This window comes from Anomaloglossus baeobatrachus, chromosome 7 (assembly GCF_048569485.1).
Source record: "Anomaloglossus baeobatrachus isolate aAnoBae1 chromosome 7, aAnoBae1.hap1, whole genome shotgun sequence".
Taxonomy (NCBI): domain Eukaryota; kingdom Metazoa; phylum Chordata; class Amphibia; order Anura; family Aromobatidae; genus Anomaloglossus; species Anomaloglossus baeobatrachus.
The window spans coordinates 11,854,454-11,877,482 of NC_134359.1; the positions used below are offsets into that span (position 1 = coordinate 11,854,454).

General features: G+C 50.5%; 1 protein-coding gene across 1 annotated transcript in view; it reads left to right on the plus strand.

Moving 5' to 3' along the window:
* The window catches only part of CNTNAP5 (contactin associated protein family member 5), a 356,337-nt gene that overhangs the window by 232,170 nt on the left and 101,138 nt on the right, over positions 1-23,029 (plus strand). The window contains exons 9-10 of the mRNA XM_075317029.1: positions 10,967-11,116; positions 11,419-11,590. Coding sequence (XP_075173144.1) covers positions 10,967-11,116; positions 11,419-11,590 — 322 coding nt within the window. The remainder of the gene's footprint in view (positions 1-10,966; positions 11,117-11,418; positions 11,591-23,029) is intronic.

The window sequence follows — 23,029 nt, forward strand, 5'->3', positions numbered from 1 at the left end:
GCCATGCTCCATACCAGCAGTGCCATGCTCCATAACAGCAGTGCCATGCTCCATAACAGCAGTGCCATGTTCCATAACAGCAGTGCCATGCTCCATAACAGCAGTCCCATGCTTCATACCAGCAGTGCCATGCTTCATACCAGCAGTGCCATGCTACATAACAGCAGTGCCATGCTTCATACCAGCAGTGCCATGCTACATAACAGCAGTGCCATGCTTCATACCAGCAGTGCCATGCTCCATACCAGCAGTCCCATGCTCCATACCAGCAGTCCCATGCTACATAACAGCAGTGCCATGCTTCATACCAGCAGTGCCATGCTCCATACCAGCAGTGCCATGCTCCATACCAGCAGTCCCATGCTCCATACCAGCAGTCCCATGCTCCATACCAGCAGTGCCATGCTACATAACAGCAGTGCCATGCTCCATAACAGCAGTGCCATGCTACATACCAGCAGTGCCATGCTACATAACAGCAGTGCCATGCTCCGTAACAGCAGTGCCATGCTACATACCAGCAGTCCCATGCTACATACCAGCAGTGCCATGCTACATAACAGCAGTGCCATGCTCCATAACAGCAGTGCGATGCTACATAACAGCAGTGACATGCTCCATAACAGCAGTGCCATGCTTCATACCAGCAGTGCCATGCTACATAACAGCAGTGCCATGCTCCATACCAGCAGTGCCATGCTACATACCAGCAGTGCCATGTTCCATAACAGCAGTGCCATGTTCCATAACAGCAGTGCCATGCTCCATACCAGCAGTCCCATGCTCCATAACAGCAGTCCCATGCGTCATACCAGCAGTCCCATGCTCCATAACAGCAGTGCCATGCTCCATACCAGCAGTCCCATGCTTCATACCAGCAGTCCCATGCTTCATACCAGCAGTCCCATGCTTCATACCAGCAGTGCCATGCTCCATACCAGCAGTCCCATGCGTCATACCAGCAGTGCCATGCTTCATACCAGCAGTGCCATGCTTTATCACAGCAGTGCCATGCTCCATAACAGCAGTGCCATGCATCATAACAGCAGTGCCATGCTTCATCACAGCAGTGCCATGCTTCATCACAGCAGTGCCATGCTTCATACCAGCAGTGCCATGCTTCATACCAGCAGTCCCATGCTTCATACCAGCAGTCCCATGCTTCATACCAGCAGTGCCATGCTCCATACCAGCAGTCCCATGCGTCATACCAGCAGTGCCATGCTTCATACCAGCAGTGCCATGCTTTATCACAGCAGTGCCATGCTCCATACCAGCAGTGCCATGCGTCATACCAGCAGTGCCATGCTTCATACCAGCAGTGCCATGTTCCATAACAGCAGTGCCATGCTCCATAACAGCAGTCTCATGCTTCATACCAGCAGTGCCATGCTTCATACCAGCAGTGCCATGCTACATAACAGCAGTGCCATGCTTCATACCAGCAGTGCCATGCTACATAACAGCAGTGCCATGCTTCATACCAGCAGTGCCATGCTCCATACCAGCAGTCCCATGCTCCATACCAGCAGTCCCATGCTACATAACAGCAGTGCCATGCTTCATACCAGCAGTGCCATGCTCCATACCAGCAGTGCCATGCTCCATACCAGCAGTCCCATGCTCCATACCAGCAGTCCCATGCTCCATACCAGCAGTCCCATGCTCCATACCAGCAGTGCCATGCTACATAACAGCAGTGCCATGCTCCATAACAGCAGTGCCATGCTCCATAACAGCAGTGCCATGCTACATACCAGCAGTGCCATGCTACATAACAGCAGTGCCATGCTACATAACAGCAGTGCCATGCTCCGTAACAGCAGTGCCATGCTACATACCAGCAGTCCCATGCTACATACCAGCAGTGCCATGCTACATAACAGCAGTGCCATGCTCCATAACAGCAGTGCCATGCTACATAACAGCAGTGACATGCTCCATAACAGCAGTGCCATGCTCCATACCAGCAGTGCCATGCTACATACCAGCAGTGCCATGTTCCATAACAGCAGTGCCATGTTCCATAACAGCAGTGCCATGCTCCATACCAGCAGTCCCATGCTCCATAACAGCAGTCCCATGCGTCATACCAGCAGTCCCATGCTCCATAACAGCAGTGCCATGCTCCATACCAGCAGTCCCATGCTTCATACCAGCAGTCCCATGCTTCATACCAGCAGTGCAATGCTCCATACCAGCAGTCCCATGCGTCATACCAGCAGTGCCATGCTTCATACCAGCAGTGCCATGCTTTATCACAGCAGTGCCATGCTCCATAACAGCAGTGCCATGCTTCATAACAGCAGTGCCATGCTTCATCACAGCAGTGCCATGCTTCATCACAGCAGTGCCATGCTTCATACCAGCAGTGCCATGCTTCATACCAGCAGTCCCATGCTTCATACCAGCAGTCCCATGCTTCATACCAGCAGTGCCATGCTCCATACCAGCAGTCCCATGCTTCATACCAGCAGTGCCATGCTTCATACCAGCAGTGCCATGCTTTATCACAGCAGTGCCATGCTCCATACCAGCAGTGCCATGCGTCATACCAGCAGTGCCATGCTTCATACCAGCAGTGCCATGCTTTATCACAGCAGTGCCATGCTCCATAACAGCAGTGCCATGCTTCATAACAGCAGTGCCATGCTTCATACCAGCAGTGCCATGCTTCATACCAGCAGTGCCATGCTTCATACCAGCAGTGCCATGCTTCATAACAGCAGTGCCATGCTTCATCACAGCAGTTCCATGCTTCATAACTGCAGTGCCATGCTTAATCACAGCAGTGCCATGCTTCATCACAGCAGTGCCATGCTTCATCACAGCAGTGCCATGCTTCATAACAGCAGTGCCATGCTTCATCACAGCAGTTCCATGCTTCATAACTGCAGTGCCATGCTTAATCACAGCAGTGCCATGCTTCATCACAGCAGTGCCATGCTACATAACAGCAGTCCCATGCTCCATAACAGCAGTCCCATGCTCCATTCCAGCAGTCCCATGCTTCATAACAGCAGTCCCATGCTCCATTCCAGCAGTCCCATGCTTCATAACAGCAGTCCCATGCTCCATTCCAGCAGTCCCATGCTCCATAACAGCAGTGCCATGCTCCATACCAGCAGTGCCATGCTCCATACCAGCAGTGCCATGCTCCATAACAGCAGTGCCATGCTCCATAACAGCAGTGCCATGCTCCATAACAGCAGTGCCATGTTCCATAACAGCAGTGCCATGCTCCATAACAGCAGTCCCATGCTTCATACCAGCAGTGCCATGCTTCATACCAGCAGTGCCATGCTACATAACAGCAGTGCCATGCTTCATACCAGCAGTGCCATGCTACATAACAGCAGTGCCATGCTTCATACCAGCAGTGCCATGCTTTATCACAGCAGTGCCATGCTCCATACCAGCAGTCCCATGCTACATAACAGCAGTGCCATGCTTCATACCAGCAGTGCCATGCTCCATACCAGCAGTGCCATGCTCCATACCAGCAGTCCCATGCTCCATACCAGCAGTCCCATGCTCCATACCAGCAGTCCCATGCTCCATACCAGCAGTGCCATGCTCCATACCAGCAGTCCCATGCGTCATACCAGCAGTGCCATGCTTCATACCAGCAGTGCCATGCTCCATAACAGCAGTGCCATGCTCCATACCAGCAGTGCCATGCTCCATACCAGCAGTGCCATGCTCCATAACAGCAGTGCCATGCTCCATAACAGCAGTGCCATGCTCCATAACAGCAGTGCCATGTTCCATAACAGCAGTGCCATGCTCCATAACAGCAGTCCCATGCTTCATACCAGCAGTGCCATGCTTCATACCAGCAGTGCCATGCTACATAACAGCAGTGCCATGCTTCATACCAGCAGTGCCATGCTACATAACAGCAGTGCCATGCTTCATACCAGCAGTGCCATGCTCCATACCAGCAGTCCCATGCTCCATACCAGCAGTCCCATGCTACATAACAGCAGTGCCATGCTTCATACCAGCAGTGCCATGCTCCATACCAGCAGTGCCATGCTCCATACCAGCAGTCCCATGCTCCATACCAGCAGTCCCATGCTCCATACCAGCAGTCCCATGCTCCATACCAGCAGTGCCATGCTACATAACAGCAGTGCCATGCTCCATAACAGCAGTGCCATGCTACATACCAGCAGTGCCATGCTACATAACAGCAGTGCCATGCTACATAACAGCAGTGCCATGCTCCGTAACAGCAGTGCCATGCTCCGTAACAGCAGTGCCATGCTACATACCAGCAGTCCCATGCTACATACCAGCAGTGCCATGCTCCATAACAGCAGTGCCATGCTCCATAACAGCAGTGCCATGCTCCATACCAGCAGTGCCATGCTCCATACCAGCAGTGCCATGCTCAATAACAGCAGTGCCATGCTCAATAACAGCAGTGCCATGTTCCATAACAGCAGTGCCATGCTCCATAACAGCAGTCCCATGCTTCATACCAGCAGTGCCATGCTTCATACCAGCAGTGCCATGCTACATAACAGCAGTGCCATGCTTCATACCAGCAGTGCCATGCTACATAACAGCAGTGCCATGCTTCATACCAGAAGTGCCATGCTTTATCACAGCAGTGCCATGCTCCATACCAGCAGTCCCATGCTACATAACAGCAGTGCCATGCTTCATACCAGCAGTGCCATGCTCCATACCAGCAGTGCCATGCTCCATACCAGCAGTCCCATGCTCCATACCAGCAGTCCCATGCTCCATACCAGCAGTGCCATGCTCCATACCAGCAGTGCCATGCTCCATACCAGCAGTGCCATGCTCCATAACAGCAGTGCCATGCTCCATAACAGCAGTGCCATGTTCCATAACAGCAGTGCCATGCTCCATAACAGCAGTCCCATGCTCCATACCAGCAGTCCCATGCTCCATACCAGCAGTGCCATGCTCCATACCAGCAGTCCCATGCGTCATACCAGCAGTGCCATGCGTCATGCCAGCAGTGCCATGCTCCATACCAGCAGTGCCATGCTCCATACCAGCAGTGCCATGCTCCATAACAGCAGTGCCATGCTCCATACCAGCAGTGCCATGCTCCATAACAGCAGTGCCATGCTCCATAACAGCAGTGCCATGTTCCATAACAGCAGTGCCATGTTCCATAACAGCAGTGCCATGCTCCATAACAGCAGTCCCATGCTTCATACCAGCAGTGCCATGCTTCATACCAGCAGTGCCATGCTACATAACAGCAGTGCCATGCTTCATACCAGCAGTGCCATGCTACATAACAGCAGTGCCATGCTTCATACCAGCAGTGCCATGCTCCATACCAGCAGTCCCATGCTCCATACCAGCAGTCCCATGCTACATAACAGCAGTGCCATGCTTCATACCAGCAGTGCCATGCTCCATACCAGCAGTGCCATGCTCCATACCAGCAGTCCCATGCTCCATACCAGCAGTCCCATGCTCCATACCAGCAGTGCCATGCTACATAACAGCAGTGCCATGCTCCATAACAGCAGTGCCATGCTACATACCAGCAGTGCCATGCTACATAACAGCAGTGCCATGCTCCGTAACAGCAGTGCCATGCTACATACCAGCAGTCCCATGCTACATACCAGCAGTGCCATGCTACATAACAGCAGTGCCATGCTCCATAACAGCAGTGCGATGCTACATAACAGCAGTGACATGCTCCATAACAGCAGTGCCATGCTTCATACCAGCAGTGCCATGCTACATAACAGCAGTGCCATGCTCCATACCAGCAGTGCCATGCTACATACCAGCAGTGCCATGTTCCATAACAGCAGTGCCATGTTCCATAACAGCAGTGCCATGCTCCATACCAGCAGTCCCATGCTCCATAACAGCAGTCCCATGCGTCATACCAGCAGTCCCATGCTCCATAACAGCAGTGCCATGCTCCATACCAGCAGTCCCATGCTTCATACCAGCAGTCCCATGCTTCATACCAGCAGTCCCATGCTTCATACCAGCAGTGCCATGCTCCATACCAGCAGTCCCATGCGTCATACCAGCAGTGCCATGCTTCATACCAGCAGTGCCATGCTTTATCTCAGCAGTGCCATGCTCCATAACAGCAGTGCCATGCATCATAACAGCAGTGCCATGCTTCATCACAGCAGTGCCATGCTTCATCACAGCAGTGCCATGCTTCATACCAGCAGTGCCATGCTTCATCACAGCAGTCCCATGCTTCATACCAGCAGTCCCATGCTTCATACCAGCAGTCCCATGCTTCATACCAGCAGTGCCATGCTCCATACCAGCAGTCCCATGCGTCATACCAGCAGTGCCATGCTTCATACCAGCAGTGCCATGCTTTATCACAGCAGTGCCATGCTCCATACCAGCAGTGCCATGCGTCATACCAGCAGTGCCATGCTTCATACCAGCAGTGCCATGTTCCATAACAGCAGTGCCATGCTCCATAACAGCAGTCTCATGCTTCATACCAGCAGTGCCATGCTTCATACCAGCAGTGCCATGCTACATAACAGCAGTGCCATGCTTCATACCAGCAGTGCCATGCTACATAACAGCAGTGCCATGCTTCATACCAGCAGTGCCATGCTCCATACCAGCAGTCCCATGCTCCATACCAGCAGTCCCATGCTACATAACAGCAGTGCCATGCTTCATACCAGCAGTGCCATGCTCCATACCAGCAGTGCCATGCTCCATACCAGCAGTCCCATGCTCCATACCAGCAGTCCCATGCTCCATACCAGCAGTCCCATGCTCCATACCAGCAGTGCCATGCTACATAACAGCAGTGCCATGCTCCATAACAGCAGTGCCATGCTCCATAACAGCAGTGCCATGCTACATACCAGCAGTGCCATGCTACATAACAGCAGTGCCATGCTACATAACAGCAGTGCCATGCTCCGTAACAGCAGTGCCATGCTACATACCAGCAGTCCCATGCTACATACCAGCAGTGCCATGCTACATAACAGCAGTGCCATGCTCCATAACAGCAGTGCCATGCTACATAACAGCAGTGACATGCTCCATAACAGCAGTGCCATGCTCCATAACAGCAGTGCCATGTTCCATAACAGCAGTGCCATGTTCCATAACAGCAGTGCCATGCTCCATAACAGCAGTGCCATGTTCCATAACAGCAGTGCCATGTTCCATAACAGCAGTGCCATGTTCCATAACAGCAGTGCCATGCTCCATACCAGCAGTCCCATGCTCCATAACAGCAGTCCCATGCGTCATACCAGCAGTCCCATGCTCCATAACAGCAGTGCCATGCTCCATACCAGCAGTCCCATGCTTCATACCAGCAGTCCCATGCTTCATACCAGCAGTGCAATGCTCCATACCAGCAGTCCCATGCGTCATACCAGCAGTGCCATGCTTCATACCAGCAGTGCCATGCTTTATCACAGCAGTGCCATGCTCCATAACAGCAGTGCCATGCTTCATAACAGCAGTGCCATGCTTCATCACAGCAGTGCCATGCTTCATCACAGCAGTGCCATGCTTCATACCAGCAGTGCCATGCTTCATACCAGCAGTCCCATGCTTCATACCAGCAGTCCCATGCTTCATTCCAGCAGTGCCATGCTCCATACCAGCAGTCCCATGCGTCATACCAGCAGTGCCATGCTTCATACCAGCAGTGCCATGCTTTATCACAGCAGTGCCATGCTCCATACCAGCAGTGCCATGCGTCATACCAGCAGTGCCATGCTTCATACCAGCAGTGCCATGCTTTATCACAGCAGTGCCATGCTCCATAACAGCAGTGCCATGCTTCATAACAGCAGTGCCATGCTTCATACCAGCAGTGCCATGCTTCATACCAGCAGTGCCATGCTTCATACCAGCAGTGCCATGCTTCATAACAGCAGTGCCATGCTTCATCACAGCAGTTCCATGCTTCATAACTGCAGTGCCATGCTTAATCACAGCAGTGCCATGCTTCATCACAGCAGTGCCATGCTTCATCACAGCAGTGCCATGCTTCATAACAGCAGTGCCATGCTTCATCACAGCAGTTCCATGCTTCATAACTGCAGTGCCATGCTTAATCACAGCAGTGCCATGCTTCATCACAGCAGTGCCATGCTACATAACAGCAGTCCCATGCTCCATAACAGCAGTCCCATGCTCCATTCCAGCAGTCCCATGCTTCATAACAGCAGTCCCATGCTCCATTCCAGCAGTCCTATGCTTCATAACAGCAGTCCCATGCTCCATTCCAGCAGTCCCATGCTTCATAACAGCAGTGCCATGCTCCATAACAGCAGTCCAATGCTTCATAACAGCAGTCCCATGCTTCACACCAGCAGTCCCATGCTTCATACCAGCAGTCCCATGCTTCATACCAGCAGTCCCATGCTTCATACCAGCAGTCCCATGCAAATTAAGGTAAATATTGGAAATAAGTCCTAAGTGATAGACTGTTGCCAAAGCTCCATCCTGTCCGGTTTGTGATGAAATTGTTTTCGGGTCAGTGCAGATTGATTGTAGGTTCCTGTGATGTAACAATCGCGATCGCCGAAGGCGCCAATTTCAGCTGAATGTGCGTCCGGGGAAGCACATTCACGTGGCGCCTGCTTCTGCACAGAGACCCGGCCTCTGCATTTCCATACAATATGTTTTTTTTGTACTGTATGTCCTGATGAAGGGAGCAGAGCTCCTGAAACGCGTAGACAACAAGCTACAATAAAGGAACATTGACCATCTCTTTGTCCTCCTTCCTGATGAACAGCGCGGCATAAACCCCTTCTCTATTGCTCTCCATTTCCATACAATGACAGGCAGCAGCTGACGTTGGCGTGCGCTGCCAGTGGTAGGGACACCAAACTCAGCTGCCGGCTCTGCACCGGCTGTGCAGGACACCGCACATCGTGTAAACGAGGAAAGGGGTTGTGAAAGAGCAGTAGAACAAGGGACATTATAGCAGGAAGGGGCCCTGGATGGGGATATTATTATAGGAAGGGACCCTGGATGGGGACATTATTATAGGAAGGGGCCCAGGATGGGGACATTATTATAGGAAGGGGCCCAGGATGGGGATATTATTATAGGAAGGGGCCCAGGATGGGATATTATTATAGGAAGGGGCCCTGGATGGGGATATTATTATAGGAAGGGGCCCAGGATGGGGATATTATTATAGGAAGGGGCCCTGGATGCGGACATTATTATAAGAAGGGGCCCAGGATGGGGATATTATAGGAAGGGGCCCAGGATGGGGACATTATTATAGGAAGGGGCCCAGGATGGGGACATTATTATAGGAAGGGGCCCTGGATGGGGATATTATTATAGGAAGGGGCCCAGGATGGGGATATTATTATAGGAAGGGGCCCAGGATGGGGACATTATTATAGGAAGGGGCCCTGGATGGGGATATTATAGGAAGGGGCCCAGGAAGGGGACATTATTATAGGAAGGGGCCCAGGATGGGGACATTATTATAGGAAGGGGCCCTGGATGGGGATATTATTATAAGAAGGGGCCCTGGATGGGGACATTATTATAGGAAGGGGCCCTGGATGGGGATATTATAGGAAGGGGCCCAGGATGGGGACATTATTATAGGAAGGGGCCCAGGATGGGGACATTATTATAGGAAGGGGCCCTGGATGGGGACATTATTATAAGAAGGGGCCCTGGATGGGGACATTATTATAGGAAGGGGCCCTGGATGGGGATATTATTATAAGAAGGGGCCCTGGATGGGGACATTATTATAGGAAGGGGCCCTGGATGGGGATATTATAGGAAGGGGCCCAGGATGGGGACATTATTATAGGAAGGGGCCCAGGATGGGGACATTATTATAGGAAGGGGCCCAGGATGGGGACATTATTATAAGAAGGGGCCCTGGATGGGGACATTATTATAGGAAGGGGCCCTGGATGGGGATATTATTATAAGAAGGGGCCCTGGATGGGGACATTATTATAGGAAGGGGCCCTGGATGGGGATATTATAGGAAGGGGCCCAGGATGGGGACATTATTATAGGAAGGGGCCCAGGATGGGGACATTATTATAGGAAGGGGCCCAGGATGGGGACATTATTATAAGAAGGGGCCCTGGATGGGGACATTATTATAGGAAGGGGCCCTGGATGGGGATATTATAGGAAGGGGCCCAGGATGGGGACATTATTATAAGAAGGGGCCCAGGATGGGGACATTATTATAGGAAGGGGCCCTGGATGGGGATATTATAGGAAGGGGCCCAGGATGGGGACATTATTATAGGAAGGGGCCCAGGATGGGGACATTATTATAAGAAGGGGCCCTTGATGGGGACATTATTATAAGAAAGGGCCCTGGATGGTTCTTTACAAAAAAATTGGAACTTTTCATCTAATTTCTTACAACAGTTTAGAAGAAACTTCCTTGTATTGAAGTCGCCTCCCTTGTCTGTGAGTCTCCGCATTATTAGCGCCTCGCTGTCCCTCTAATCCTTGTAACAAACTGTTTTCTACATTGTATCGGGTCACGACTTCGGTCTCCAGGACTCACGTCCCTCACACCTGTCAGATTAGACCCTTCATTGTTCTTTATTCTCCAATGTTCGAGCATTCTACCGCTCTTACTGTAAAGAACACACGATCGGTCGCAGCGACAGATGGAGCCGACGTCTTTACGTCTCTCACCGCAGAAGCCTGAGCTCCTCATGGATCAGGTTTATTTTTCATTCTTGAGATACAAAGTTTATGACACAGCAGTTATTTGGGGGTCACTGGTGGGAAGTTGTTTCTTTGTTTTCTCGGGTGGGGACACATAATTCAGATCTTCTGATTATTAAGTGTGAGGTCAGGAACACAGAGAGGAGAAAAGACCGATGCCCAGAAATATGGAGAATCGGGGCCTGGAGGCGCCGGAGCGCGGGGAGATGTTGCTGAGATTCCTCCTCTCGTCTTCTGCTGATGTTCAGGAGTAATCTTCTCTTTCCAGGCAGTGACTTGAATGACGGATTGTGGCACTCGGTCACCATCAACGCGAGGAGACACCGCATCGCCCTGTCCCTGGATAACGGGGCGGCCTCATCCGTCCGGGCCACGCTCCCGGCACAGATCTCTACTGGCCACCAGTACTTCTTTGGAGGTAAGATGCTCAGTCATGACTGGAATTAATGGTGGATAGACAGGTCACCTATAGAGTAAGAGAAGCGTGGAACGTCAGGATAGCATGCAGCTCTGCCTGTACGTCCGACGCCATAATGCAGCCTCTTCCCTCTGTGCAGTCACTGGCATTAATAACCCTTCCGGAATAATCCGGCCTCGCCTTCCTGAGCTGCTGGTGCATGGTGATGATATTGGAAATGTGGGGAATATTGAGGATCCGGGACATTCCTCAGTAGATAATAACTGCATTATCCTTGATGTGATGAGATTCTGTCTCTGCAGGCTGCCCGGAGCCGCGCGCCCAACCCTCCTGCACCAATCCCATCTCCTCATTCCAAGGATGCATGAGGCTGATATTCATAGACAATCAACCCAAGGACCTGATCTCCGTGCAGCGCGGGTTCCTGGGGAACTTCTCCGAGCTGCAGATCGATACCTGCGCAATCAAGGACAGGTAACTCCCATTATGACCGGAAGACTGACATATACCAGAAAGGAGGCTACAAGGGGGAGTCCATATACAGAGAGAATACACAGGAGTCCATATACAGAGAGAATACACAGGAGTCCATATACAGAGAGAATACACTGGAGTCCATATACAGAGAGAATACACTGGAGTCCATATACAGAGAGAATACGCAGGAGTCCATATACAGAGAGAATACACAGGAGTCCATATACAGAGAGAATACGCAGGAGTCCATGTACAGAGAGAATACACAGGAGTCCATATACAGAGAGAATACGCAGGAGTCCATATACAGAGAGAATACACAGGAGTCCATATACAGAGAGAATACACCGGAGTCCATATACAGAGAGAATACACCGGAGTCCATATACAGAGAGAATACACCGGAGTCCATATACAGAGAGAATACACAGGAGTCCATATACAGAGAGAATACACTGGAGTCCATATACAGAGAGAATACACAGGAGTCCATATACAGAGAGAATACACAGGAGTCCATATACAGAGAGAATACACAGGAGTCCATATACAGAGAGAATACACAGGAGTCCATATACAGAGAGAATACACAGGAGTCCATATACAGAGAGAATGCACAGGAGTCCATATACAGAGAGAATACACAGGAGTCCATATACAGAGAGAATACACAGGAGTCCATATACAGAGAGAATACACAGGAGTCCATATACAGAGAGAATACACAGGAGTCCATATACAGAGAGAATACACCGGAGTCCATATACAGAGAGAATACACAGGAGTCCATATACAGAGAGAATACACAGGAGTCCATATACAGAGAGAATACACAGGAGTCCATATACAGAGAGAATACACAGGAGTCCATATACAGAGAGAATGCACAGGAGTCCATATACAGAGAGAATACACAGGAGTCCATATACAGAGAGAATACACAGGAGTCCATATACAGAGAGAATACACAGGAGTCCATATACAGAGAGAATACACAGGAGTCCATATACAGAGAGAATACACAGGAGTCCATATACAGAGAGAATACACAGGAGTCCATATACAGAGAGAATACACATGAGTCCATATACAGAGAGAATATACAGGAGTCCATATACAGAGAAAATACACAGGAGTCCATATAAAGAGAGAATACACAGGAGTCTATATACAGAGAAGATATATACATTTGAAACCTTTAGTTTCCCTCCGTGCTCTATAAAGACACATCTGCAGGTTTTTCTCACTATCAAAAATGAAATCAAGTGTGCATTAAAATACATCCACAGGTGTGTCTCTAATTAACTCAGATATTGCTAATAAGCCTATCAGAAGCTTCCAAAGACAATGACATCATCATATGGGCAGTCCTGTATTGTTTAAAGACACAGTGCTCTTAGTGTATGGAAACATCACTGTGCAGAAAGTAATAAAAATGCCTGAAAACATTCTCTCTCGCTCTCATTATTCTGGCATTTGGCAAATAGAAATAATTTTGGTTCCTAATTAACCGAAAATGGGAAAGGTTTATTCTGATTTCATGTCAGATAGAGAGAAAAACCTGCAGATGTGTCTGTATAGAGTGTGGAGGGAAAAACCTGCAGATATGTCTATATAGAGAGTGGAGGAAAAACCTGCAGATGTGTCTGTATAGAAAGTGGAGGGAAAAACCTGCAGATGTGTCTGTATAGAGAGCGGAGGGAAAAACCTGCAGATGTGTCTGTATAGAGAGCGGAGGAAAAACCTGCAGATGTGTCTTTATAGAGAGTGGAGGGAAAAACCTGCAGATGTGTCTGTATAGAGAGCGGAGGGAAAAACCTGCAGATGTGTCTGTATAGAGAGCGGAGGGAAAAACCTGCAGATGTGTCTGTATAGAGAGCGGAGGGAAAAACCTGCAGATGTGTCTGTATAGAGAGCGGAGGAAAAACCTGCAGATGTGTCTTTATAGAGAGTGGAGGAAAAACCTGCAGATGTGTCTTTATAGAGAGTGGAGGGAAAAACCTGCAGATGTGTCTGTATAGAGAGCGGAGGAAAAACCTGCAGATGTGTCTGTATAGAGAGCGGAGGAAAAACCTGCAGATGTGTCTTTATAGAGAGTGGAGGGAAAAACCTGCAGATGTGTCTGTATAGAGAGAGGAAGGAAATTTCTGGTTTCAGCTTTAAAAGATATACATCAAGAATATACAGGGGTCCATATAGAGTGTATATAATGGAGAATATGTTGGGCTCCTTATGATTGCAGCTCTGTGTATCTCAGCAGCAGATTAGATACAGTGTATGCGTGTTCCATGTGTGGAGAATAGAAGCACATGGTTATGGACGTCGGTCCCGGGCTCTTCATGTTCCTCTGACCTCCCCTTAGCATCGCCGCGCTCTACTTGTTGTCACCTTTCTATTTGCAGATTTAGAAATTCACATTTACAGATTAATAAATGCAGAATTTGATCAAATGTCGACAGGACAATTTGTGGAGCTATAAAGGGGCGCAATTACTTCTGCCTCCGCGGCCTCCGCGCCGGCTCCCATCAGTGAATGGCGCGTAATGAGCCGGTTGTGAGATTCCAGCTCTGGATGAATAAACCTCTGATTGGAGATTTCTGTGAATGACAAAATCCAGAAAGAAAGAAAGAAGCCAGTGAAGTCTGCAGCGGATGAACGGCAGGATTATGGCGCGGCTCGAGCGCTGCTATTTACGCGGGTGCCGGAGATCTATTATTGGACTATATTGCCGAGCACACGCTATTCCCGGGAGTTCAGGGAAGGGTTTTCTGAAACATAAAGATGGTAACTGCATTTATAGCTATATCCAAGATTTCAGCGGCCACAGCTGTCACATAGCGCAAAATCAGCAGAGGGGCCCCAGGGGCCCACCTAAACCTTCTGCAGACCAGAGAGTCACAGGGGTCCCTCTATACCTTCTGCAGACCAGGGGGCCGTCTAAACCTTCTGCAGACCAGGGGTCCCTCTATACCTTCTGCAGACCAGGGGTCCCTCTATACCTTCTGCAGACCAGGAGTCCCTCTATACCTTCTGCAGACCAGGGGTCCCTCTATACCTTCTGCAGACCAGGGGTCCCTCTATACCTTCTGCAGACCAGGGGTCCCTCTATACCTTCTGCAGACCAGGGGTCCCTCTATACCTTCTGCAGACCAGGGGTCCCTCTATACCTTCTGCAGACCAGGGGTCCCTCTATACCTTCTGCAGACCAGGGGGCCGTCTATACCTTCTGCAGACCAGGGGGCCGTCTATACCTTCTGCAGACCAGGGGTCCCTCTATACCTTCTGCAGACCAGGGGTCCCTCTATACCTTCTGCAGACCAGGGGCCCTCTATACCTTCTGCAGACCAGGGGCCCACCTAAACCTTCTGCAGACCAGGGGGCCGTCTATACCTTGTGCAGACCAGGGGTCCCTCTATACCTTCTGCAGACCAGGGGTCCCTCTATACCTTCTGCAGACCAGGGGTCCCTCTATACCTTCTGCAGACCAGGGGTCCCTCTATACCTTCTGCAGACCAGGGGGCCGTCTATACCTTCTGCAGACCAGGGGTCCCTCTATACCTTCTGCAGACCAGGGGTCCCTCTATACCTTCTGCAGACCAGGGGGCCGTCTATACCTTCTGCAGACCAGGGGTCCCTCTATTCCTTCTGCAGACCAGGAGTCCCTCTATACCTTCTGCAGACCAGGGGTCCCTCTATACCTTCTGCAGACCAGGAGTCCCTCTATACCTTCTGCAGACCAGGGGTCCCTCTATACCTTCTGCAGACCAGGGGTCCCTCTATACCTTCTGCAGACCAGGGGTCCCTCTATTCCTTCTGCAGACCAGGGGTCCCTCTATTCCTTCTGCAGACCAGGGGTCCCTCTATACCTTCTGCAGACCAGGGGTCCCTCTATACCTTCTGCAGACCAGGGGTCCCTCTATTCCTTCTGCAGACCAGGGGTCCCTCTATACCTTCTGCAGACCAGGGGGCCGTCTATACCTTCTGCAGACCAGGGGTCCCTCTATACCTTCTGCAGACCAGGGGTCCCTCTATACCTTCTGCAGACCAGGAGTCCCTCTATACCTTCTGCAGACCAGGGGTCCCTCTATACCTTCTGCAGACCAGGGGTCCCTCTATACCTTCTGCAGACCAGGGGGCCGTCTATACCTTCTGCAGACCAGGAGTCCCTCTATACCTTCTGCAGACCAGGAGTCCCTCTATACCTTCTGCAGACCAGGGGGCCGTCTATACCTTCTGCAGACCAGGGGTCCCTCTATTCCTTCTGCAGACCAGGGGTCCCTCTATACCTTCTGCAGACCAGGGGTCCCTCTATACCTTCTGCAGACCAGGGGTCCCTCTATACCTTCTGTAGACCAGGGGTCCCTCTATACCTTCTGCAGACCAGGGGTCCCTCTATACCTTCTGCAGACCAGGGGGCCGTCTATACCTTCTGCAGACCAGGAGTCCCTCTATACCTTCTGCAGACCAGGAGTCCCTCTATACCTTCTGCAGACCAGGGGGCCGTCTATACCTTCTGCAGACCAGGGGTCCCTCTATACCTTCTGCAGACCAGGGGTCCCTCTATACCTTCTGCAGACCAGGGGTCCCTCTATACCTTCTGCAGACCAGGGGTCCCTCTATACCTTCTGCAGACCAGGGGGCCGTCTATACCTTCTGCAGACCAGGGGTCCCTCTATACCTTCTGCAGACCAGGGGTCCCTCTATACCTTCTGCAGACCAGGGGTCCCTCTATACCTTCTGCAGACCAGGGGTCCCTCTATACCTTCTGCAGACCAGGGGGCCCTCTATACCTTCTGCAGACCAGGGGTCCCTCTATACCTTCTGCAGACCAGGGGTCCCTCTATACCTTCTGCAGACCAGGGGTCCCTCTATACCTTCTGCAGACCAGGGGTCCCTCTATACCTTCTACAGACCAGGGGTCCCTCTATTCCTTCTGCAGACCAGGGGTCCCTCTATACCTTCTGCAGACCAGGGGGCAGTCTATACCTTCTGCAGACCAGGGGTCCCTCTATACCTTCTGCAGACCAGGGGTCCCTCTATACCTTCTGCAGACCAGGAGTCCCTCTATACCTTCTGCAGACCAGGGGTCCCTCTATACCTTCTGCAGACCAGGAGTCCCTCTATACCTTCTGCAGACCAGGGGTCCCTCTATACCTTCTGCAGACCAGGGGTCCCTCTATACCTTCTGCAGACCAGGGGTCCCTCTATACCTTCTGCAGACCAGGGGGCCGTCTATACCTTCTGCAGACCAGGGGTCCCTCTATTCCTTCTGCAGACCAGGGGTCCCTCTATACCTTCTGCAGACCAGGGGTCCCTCTATACCTTCTGCAGACCAGGGGTCCCTCTATACCTTCTGTAGACCAGGGGTCCCTCTATACCTTCTGCAGACCAGGGGTCCCTCTATACCTTCTGCAGACCAGGGGGCCGTCTATACCTTCTGCAGACCAGGAGTCCCTCTATACCTTCTGCAGACCAGGAGTCCCTCTATACCTTCTGCAGACCAGGGGGCCGTCTATACCTTCTGCAGACCAGGGGTCCCTCTATACCTTCTGCAGACCAGGGGTCCCTCTATACCTTCTGCAGACCAGGGGTCCCTCTATACCTTCTGCAGACCAGGGGTCCCTCTATACCTTCTGCAGACCAGGGGTCCCTCTATACCTTCTGCAGACCAGGGGGCCGTCTATACCTTCTGCAGACCAGGGGTCCCTCTATACCTTCTGCAGACCAGGGGTCCCTCTATACCTTCTGCAGACCAGGGGTCCCTCTATACCTTCTGCAGACCAGGGGTCCCTCTATACCTTCTGCAGACCAGGGGGCCCTCTATACCTTCTGCAGACCAGGGGTCCCTCTATACCTTCTGCAGACCAGGGGTCCCTCTATACCTTCTGCAGACCAGGGGTCCCTCTATACCTTCTGCAGACCAGGGGTCCCTCTATACCTTCTGCAGACCAGGGGTCCCTCTATTCCTTCTGCAGACCAGGGGTCCCTCTATACCTTCTGCAGACCAGGGGGCCGTCTATACCTTCTGCAGACCAGGGGTCCCTCTATACCTTCTGCAGACCAGGGGTCCCTCTATACCTTCTGCAGACCAGGAGTCCCTCTATACCTTCTGCAGACCAGGGGTCCCTCTATACCTTCTGCAGACCAGGAGTCCCTCTATACCTTCTGCAGACCAGGGGGCCGTCTATACCTTCTGCAGACCAGGGGTCCCTCTATTCCTTCTGCAGACCAGGGGTCCCTCTATACCTTCTGCAGACCAGGGGTCCCTCTATACCTTCTGCAGACCAGGGGTCCCTCTATACCTTCTGTAGACCAGGGGTCCCTCTATACCTTCTGCAGACCAGGGGTCCCTCTATACCTTCTGCAGACCAGGGGGCCGTCTATACCTTCTGCAGACCAGGAGTCCCTCTATACCTTCTGCAGACCAGGAGTCCCTCTATACCTTCTGCAGACCAGGGGGCCGTCTATACCTTCTGCAGACCAGGGGTCCCTCTATACCTTCTGCAGACCAGGGGTCCCTCTATACCTTCTGCAGACCAGGGGTCCCTCTATACCTTCTGCAGACCAGGGGTCCCTCTATACCTTCTGCAGACCAGGGGTCCCTCTATTCCTTCTGCAGACCAGGGGTCCCGCTATACCTTCTGCAGACCAGGGGTCCCTCTATACCTTCTGCAGACCAGGGGTCCCTCTATACCTTCTGCAGACCAGGGGTCCCTCTATACCTTCTGCAGACCAGGGGTCCCTCTATACCTTCTGCAGACTAAGGGGTGCTAAACACGTTGTGACATCGCTAGCGATACTGAGTGCGATAGTACCCGCCCCCGTCGCACATGCGATATGTGGTGATTGCTGCCGTAGTGAACATTATCGCTACGGCAGCTTCACGTGCACATACCTGTGCAGCGACGTCGCTGTGACCGCCGAACAATCCCTCCTTCAAGGGGGAGGTGCCTGCGGCGTCACCGCGACGTCACTAATCGGCCAGCCAATAGAAGAGGAGGGGCGGAGATGAGCGGGACATAACATCCCGCCCACCTCCTTCATTACGCATTGCCGGTGGAGGCAGGTAGGAGATGTTCGTGGCTCCTGCGGTGTCACACACAGCGATGTGCGCTGCCACAGGAACGAGGAACAAAATTGTACCTGCGGTTGACCCGACATTATGGAAATGAACGACGTTACACAGATCAGCGAGATTGTACACTTATGCGCTCGTTGATCGTCGCACCTAGGATTTACACGTTGCGATGTCGCTACCGGCGCCGGATGTGCGTCACTAACGACGTGACCCCGACGATATATCGGTAGCAATGTCGTAATGTGTAAAGCCCCCCTTAGAGTCCCCAGGGGCCCATGTATACCTTATGCAGACCAGGGGGCCATTTATAGTTTCTGCAGACCAGGGAGCCCTAGGGGTCCATCTATACCTTCTGCAGACCAGAGGCCCCATTTATACCTTCTGCAGACCAGAGGCCCCATTTATACCTTCTGCAGACCAGAGGCCCCATTTATACCTTCTGCAGACCAGAGGCCCCATTTATACCTTCTGCAGACCAGGGAGCCCCAAGGGTCTCTTTATAACTTCTTCAGAACAGGGGTCCTTCTATACTTTCTACAGACCAGAGAGTCCCAGGGGCCCTCTATACCTTCTGCAGACCAGGGGTCCCTTTATACCTTCTGCAGACCTGAGGCCCCAGTTTGGATCATGCCTAAAACTGCTAGTTAATTGCACCTTTTCTGCTCCTCCAAAGGTTTTTCAGGCTCCTCTGATCCTCCGATGTCACAGGAGGCGCTCAGTGACGTCACTCATGTCTGATTTGTCTCTTCTCTCTGTAGCCTGAAGGAAGTGAGTGATGACTAATCTTCTTCTTCTTCCTCTTCTTCTTCTTCCTCTTCTTCTTCTTCCTCTTCTTCTTTTTCTTTCTTCCTCTTCTTTTTCTTTCTTCCTCTTTTTCTTTCTTCCTCTTCCTCTTTTTCTTTCTTCCTCTTCTTCTTTTTCTTTCTTCCTCTTCTTCTTTTTCTTTCTTCCTCTTCTTTTTCTTTCTTCCTCTTCTTCTTTTTCTTTCTTCCTCTTCTTTTTCTTTCTTCCTCTTCTTCTTTTTCTTTCTTGCTCTTCTTTTTCTTTCTTGCTCTTCTTCTTTTTCTTTCTTGCTCTTCTTTTTCTTTCTTCCTCTTCTTTTTCTTTCTTCCTCTTCTTCTTTTTCTTCCTTCCTCTTCTTCTTTTTCTTTCTTCCTCTTTTTCTTTCTTCCTCTTCCTCTTTTTCTTTCTTCCTCTTCTTCTTTTTCTTTCTTCCTCTTCTTTTTCTTTCTTCCTCTTCTTCTTTTTCTTTCTTCCTCTTCTTTTTCTTTCTTCCTCTTCTTCTTTTTCTTTCTTCCTCTTCTTTTTCTTTCTTCCTCTTCTTCTTTTTCTTCCTTCCTCTTCTTCTTTTTCTTCCTTCCTCTTCTTCTTTTTCTTTCTTCTTCTTTTTCTTTCTTCCTCTTCTTCTTTTTCTTCCTTCCTCTTCTTCTTTTTCTTTCTTCCTCTTTTTCTTTCTTCCTCTTCCTCTTTTTCTTTCTTCCTCTTCTTTTTCTTTCTTCCTCTTCTTCTTTTTCTTTCTTCCTCTTCTTCTTTTTCTTTCTTGCTCTTCTTCTTTTTCTTTCTTGCTCTTCTTTTTCTTCCTTCCTCTTCTTCTTTTTCTTTCTTCCTCTTTTTCTTTCTTCCTCTTCTTTTTCTTTCTTCCTCTTCTTTCTTCACTATTGCTCAGATGCATCGCTGAGATGTCCCATTAATCATTCCTGTGATGTTTCGGTGAATATATAGAGCATTTGCGGTTTTGGAGCTCGGGGCTCAGCAGGAAACAAACATCTGGAGGATTTTGCAGAAAGAATCATTTTGGTCAATTGGGGTTTTCATTGCTTTTTGGCAAAATTCAATTTCTGATCCACAGTGTTTACAACGAGCACAATAAAGAGGGACATGGGAAAGTAACGTTTCCGCCTAATTACACCTATGGGGTTTTTCTGTGAGAGATTTTCTATCCGTCCCTGACAGCGCCGAGCCTCCGTCCATGGAGGGGGCATTACGGGAGATTCGCGGTGCATCTTCCATTACTCTGGGCGATAATAGACGATTGCAACAAAATAACATTTTTGGGATTGCTCCTGTGGCTCTAAGATGCCATCATTTAATGTGACCTCCCCCCGAATCACCGCCTGATGGAAAGAATTCTGCATTTCATTGTATTTACCAATATTATTTTTGGAAAGTGTCCAATATTCACAATGAATAAAATAGAAATTGAAATGTAATAAACAGAAATTGATGTAATAAATGAAGGTTTAGGCGTCTAATTATCACATGGAGAGGTGTGAGGAGCAGCAGAAGCTCCGCGTCCTCTCCGTGCTCAGAGGAATGAGGCTTTATAGAAGCTGGGATTAAATAGATACATTGTAACTTTATATATCTGTTCCTGAATGAACGGGCAGAGATTGTATTCGTGCAGCCGGATTGTTACTTCTCGTGTCTCACCCGTATTTGTGCAGCCGGATTGTTACTTCTCGTGTCTCGCCCGTATTTGTGCAGCCGGATTGTTACTACTCGCGTCTCGCCCTTATTTGTGCAGCCGGATTGTTACTTCTCGTGTCTCACCCGTATTTATGCAGCCGGATTGTTACTTCTCGTGTCTCGCCCGTATTTGTGCAGCCGGATTGTTACTTCTCACGTCTCGCCCGTATTTGTGCAGCCGGATTGTTACTTCTCGTGTCTCGCCCGTATTTGTGCAGCCGGATTGTTACTTCTCGTGTCTCGCCCGTATTTGTGCAGCCGGATTGTTACTTCTCGTGTCTCGCCCGTATTTGTGCAGCCGGATTGTTACTTCTCGTGTCTCGCCCGTATTTGTGCAGCCGGATTGTTACTTCTCGCGTCTCACCCGTATTTGTGCAGCCGGATTGTTACTTCTCGCGTCTCGCCCTTATTTGTGCAGCCGGATTGTTACTTCTCGTGTCTCGCCCATATTTGTGTAGCCGGATTGTTACTTCTCGTGTCTCGCCCGTATTTGTGCAGCCGGATTGTTACTTCTCGTGTCTTGCCCATATTTGTGCAGCCGGATTGTTACTTCTCGCGTCTCGCCCGTATTTGTGCAGCCGGATTGTTATTTCTCGCGTCTCGCCCGTATTTGTGCAGCCGGATTGTTACTTCTTGTGTCTCGCCCGTATTTGTGCAGCCGGATTGTTACTTCTCGTGTCTCGCCCGTATTTGTGCAGCCGGATGGTTACTTCTCGTGTCTCGCCCGTATTTGTGCAGCCGGATTGTTACTTCTCGTGTCTTGCCCGTATTTGTGCAGCCGGATTGTTACTTCTCGTGTCTTGCCTGTATTTGTGCAGCCGGATTGTTACTTCTCGTGTCTCACCCGTATTTGTGCAGCCGGATTGTTACTTCTCGTGTCTCACCCGTATTCGTGCAGCTGGATTGTTACTTCTCGCGTCTCGCCCGTATTTGTGCAGCCGGATTGTTACTTCTCGCATCTCGCCCATATTTGTGCAGCCGGATTGTTACTTCTCGTGTCTCGCCCGTATTTGTGCAGCCGGATTGTTACTTCTTGTGTCTTGCCCGTACTTGTGCAGCCGGATTGTTACTTCTCGGGTCTCACCCGTATTCGTGCAGCTGGATTGTTACTTCTCGTGTCTCGCCCGTATTTGTGCAGCAGGATTGTTACTTCTCACGTCTCGCCCGTATTTGTGCAGCAGGATTGTTACTTCTCGTGTCTCGCCCGTATTTGTGCAGCCGGATTGTTACTTCTCGTGTCTCACCCGTATTCGTGCAGCCGGATTGTTACTTCTCATGTCTCGCCCTTATTTGTGCAGCCGGATTGTTACTTCTCGTGTCTCGCCCGTATTTGTGCAGCCGGATTGTTACTTCTCGTGTCTCGCCCGTATTTGTGCAGCCGGATTGTTACTTCTCGTGTCTCACCCGTATTTGTGCAGCCGGATTGTTACTTCTCGTGTCTCGCCCGTATTTGTGCAGCCGGATTGTTACTTCTCGTGTCTCGCCCTTATTTGTGCAGCCGGATTGTTACTTCTCGTGTCCCACCCGTATTTGTGCAGCCGGATTGTTACTTCTCGTGTCTCGCCCGTATTTGTGCAGCCGGATTGTTACTTCTCGTGTCTCGCCCTTATTTGTGCAGCCGGATTGTTACTTCTCGTGTCTCGCCCGTATTTGTGCAGCCGGATTGTTACTTCTCGTGTCTCGCCCTTATTTGTGCAGCCGGATTGTTACTTCTCGTGTCTCACCCGTATTCGTGCAGCCGGATTGTTACTTCTCGTGTCTCGCCCTTATTTGTGCAGCCGGATTGTTACTTCTCGTGTCTCGCCCGTATTTGTGCAGCCGGATTGTTACTTCTCGTGTCTCGCCCTTATTTGTGCAGCCGGATTGTTACTTCTCGTGTCTCACCCGTATTC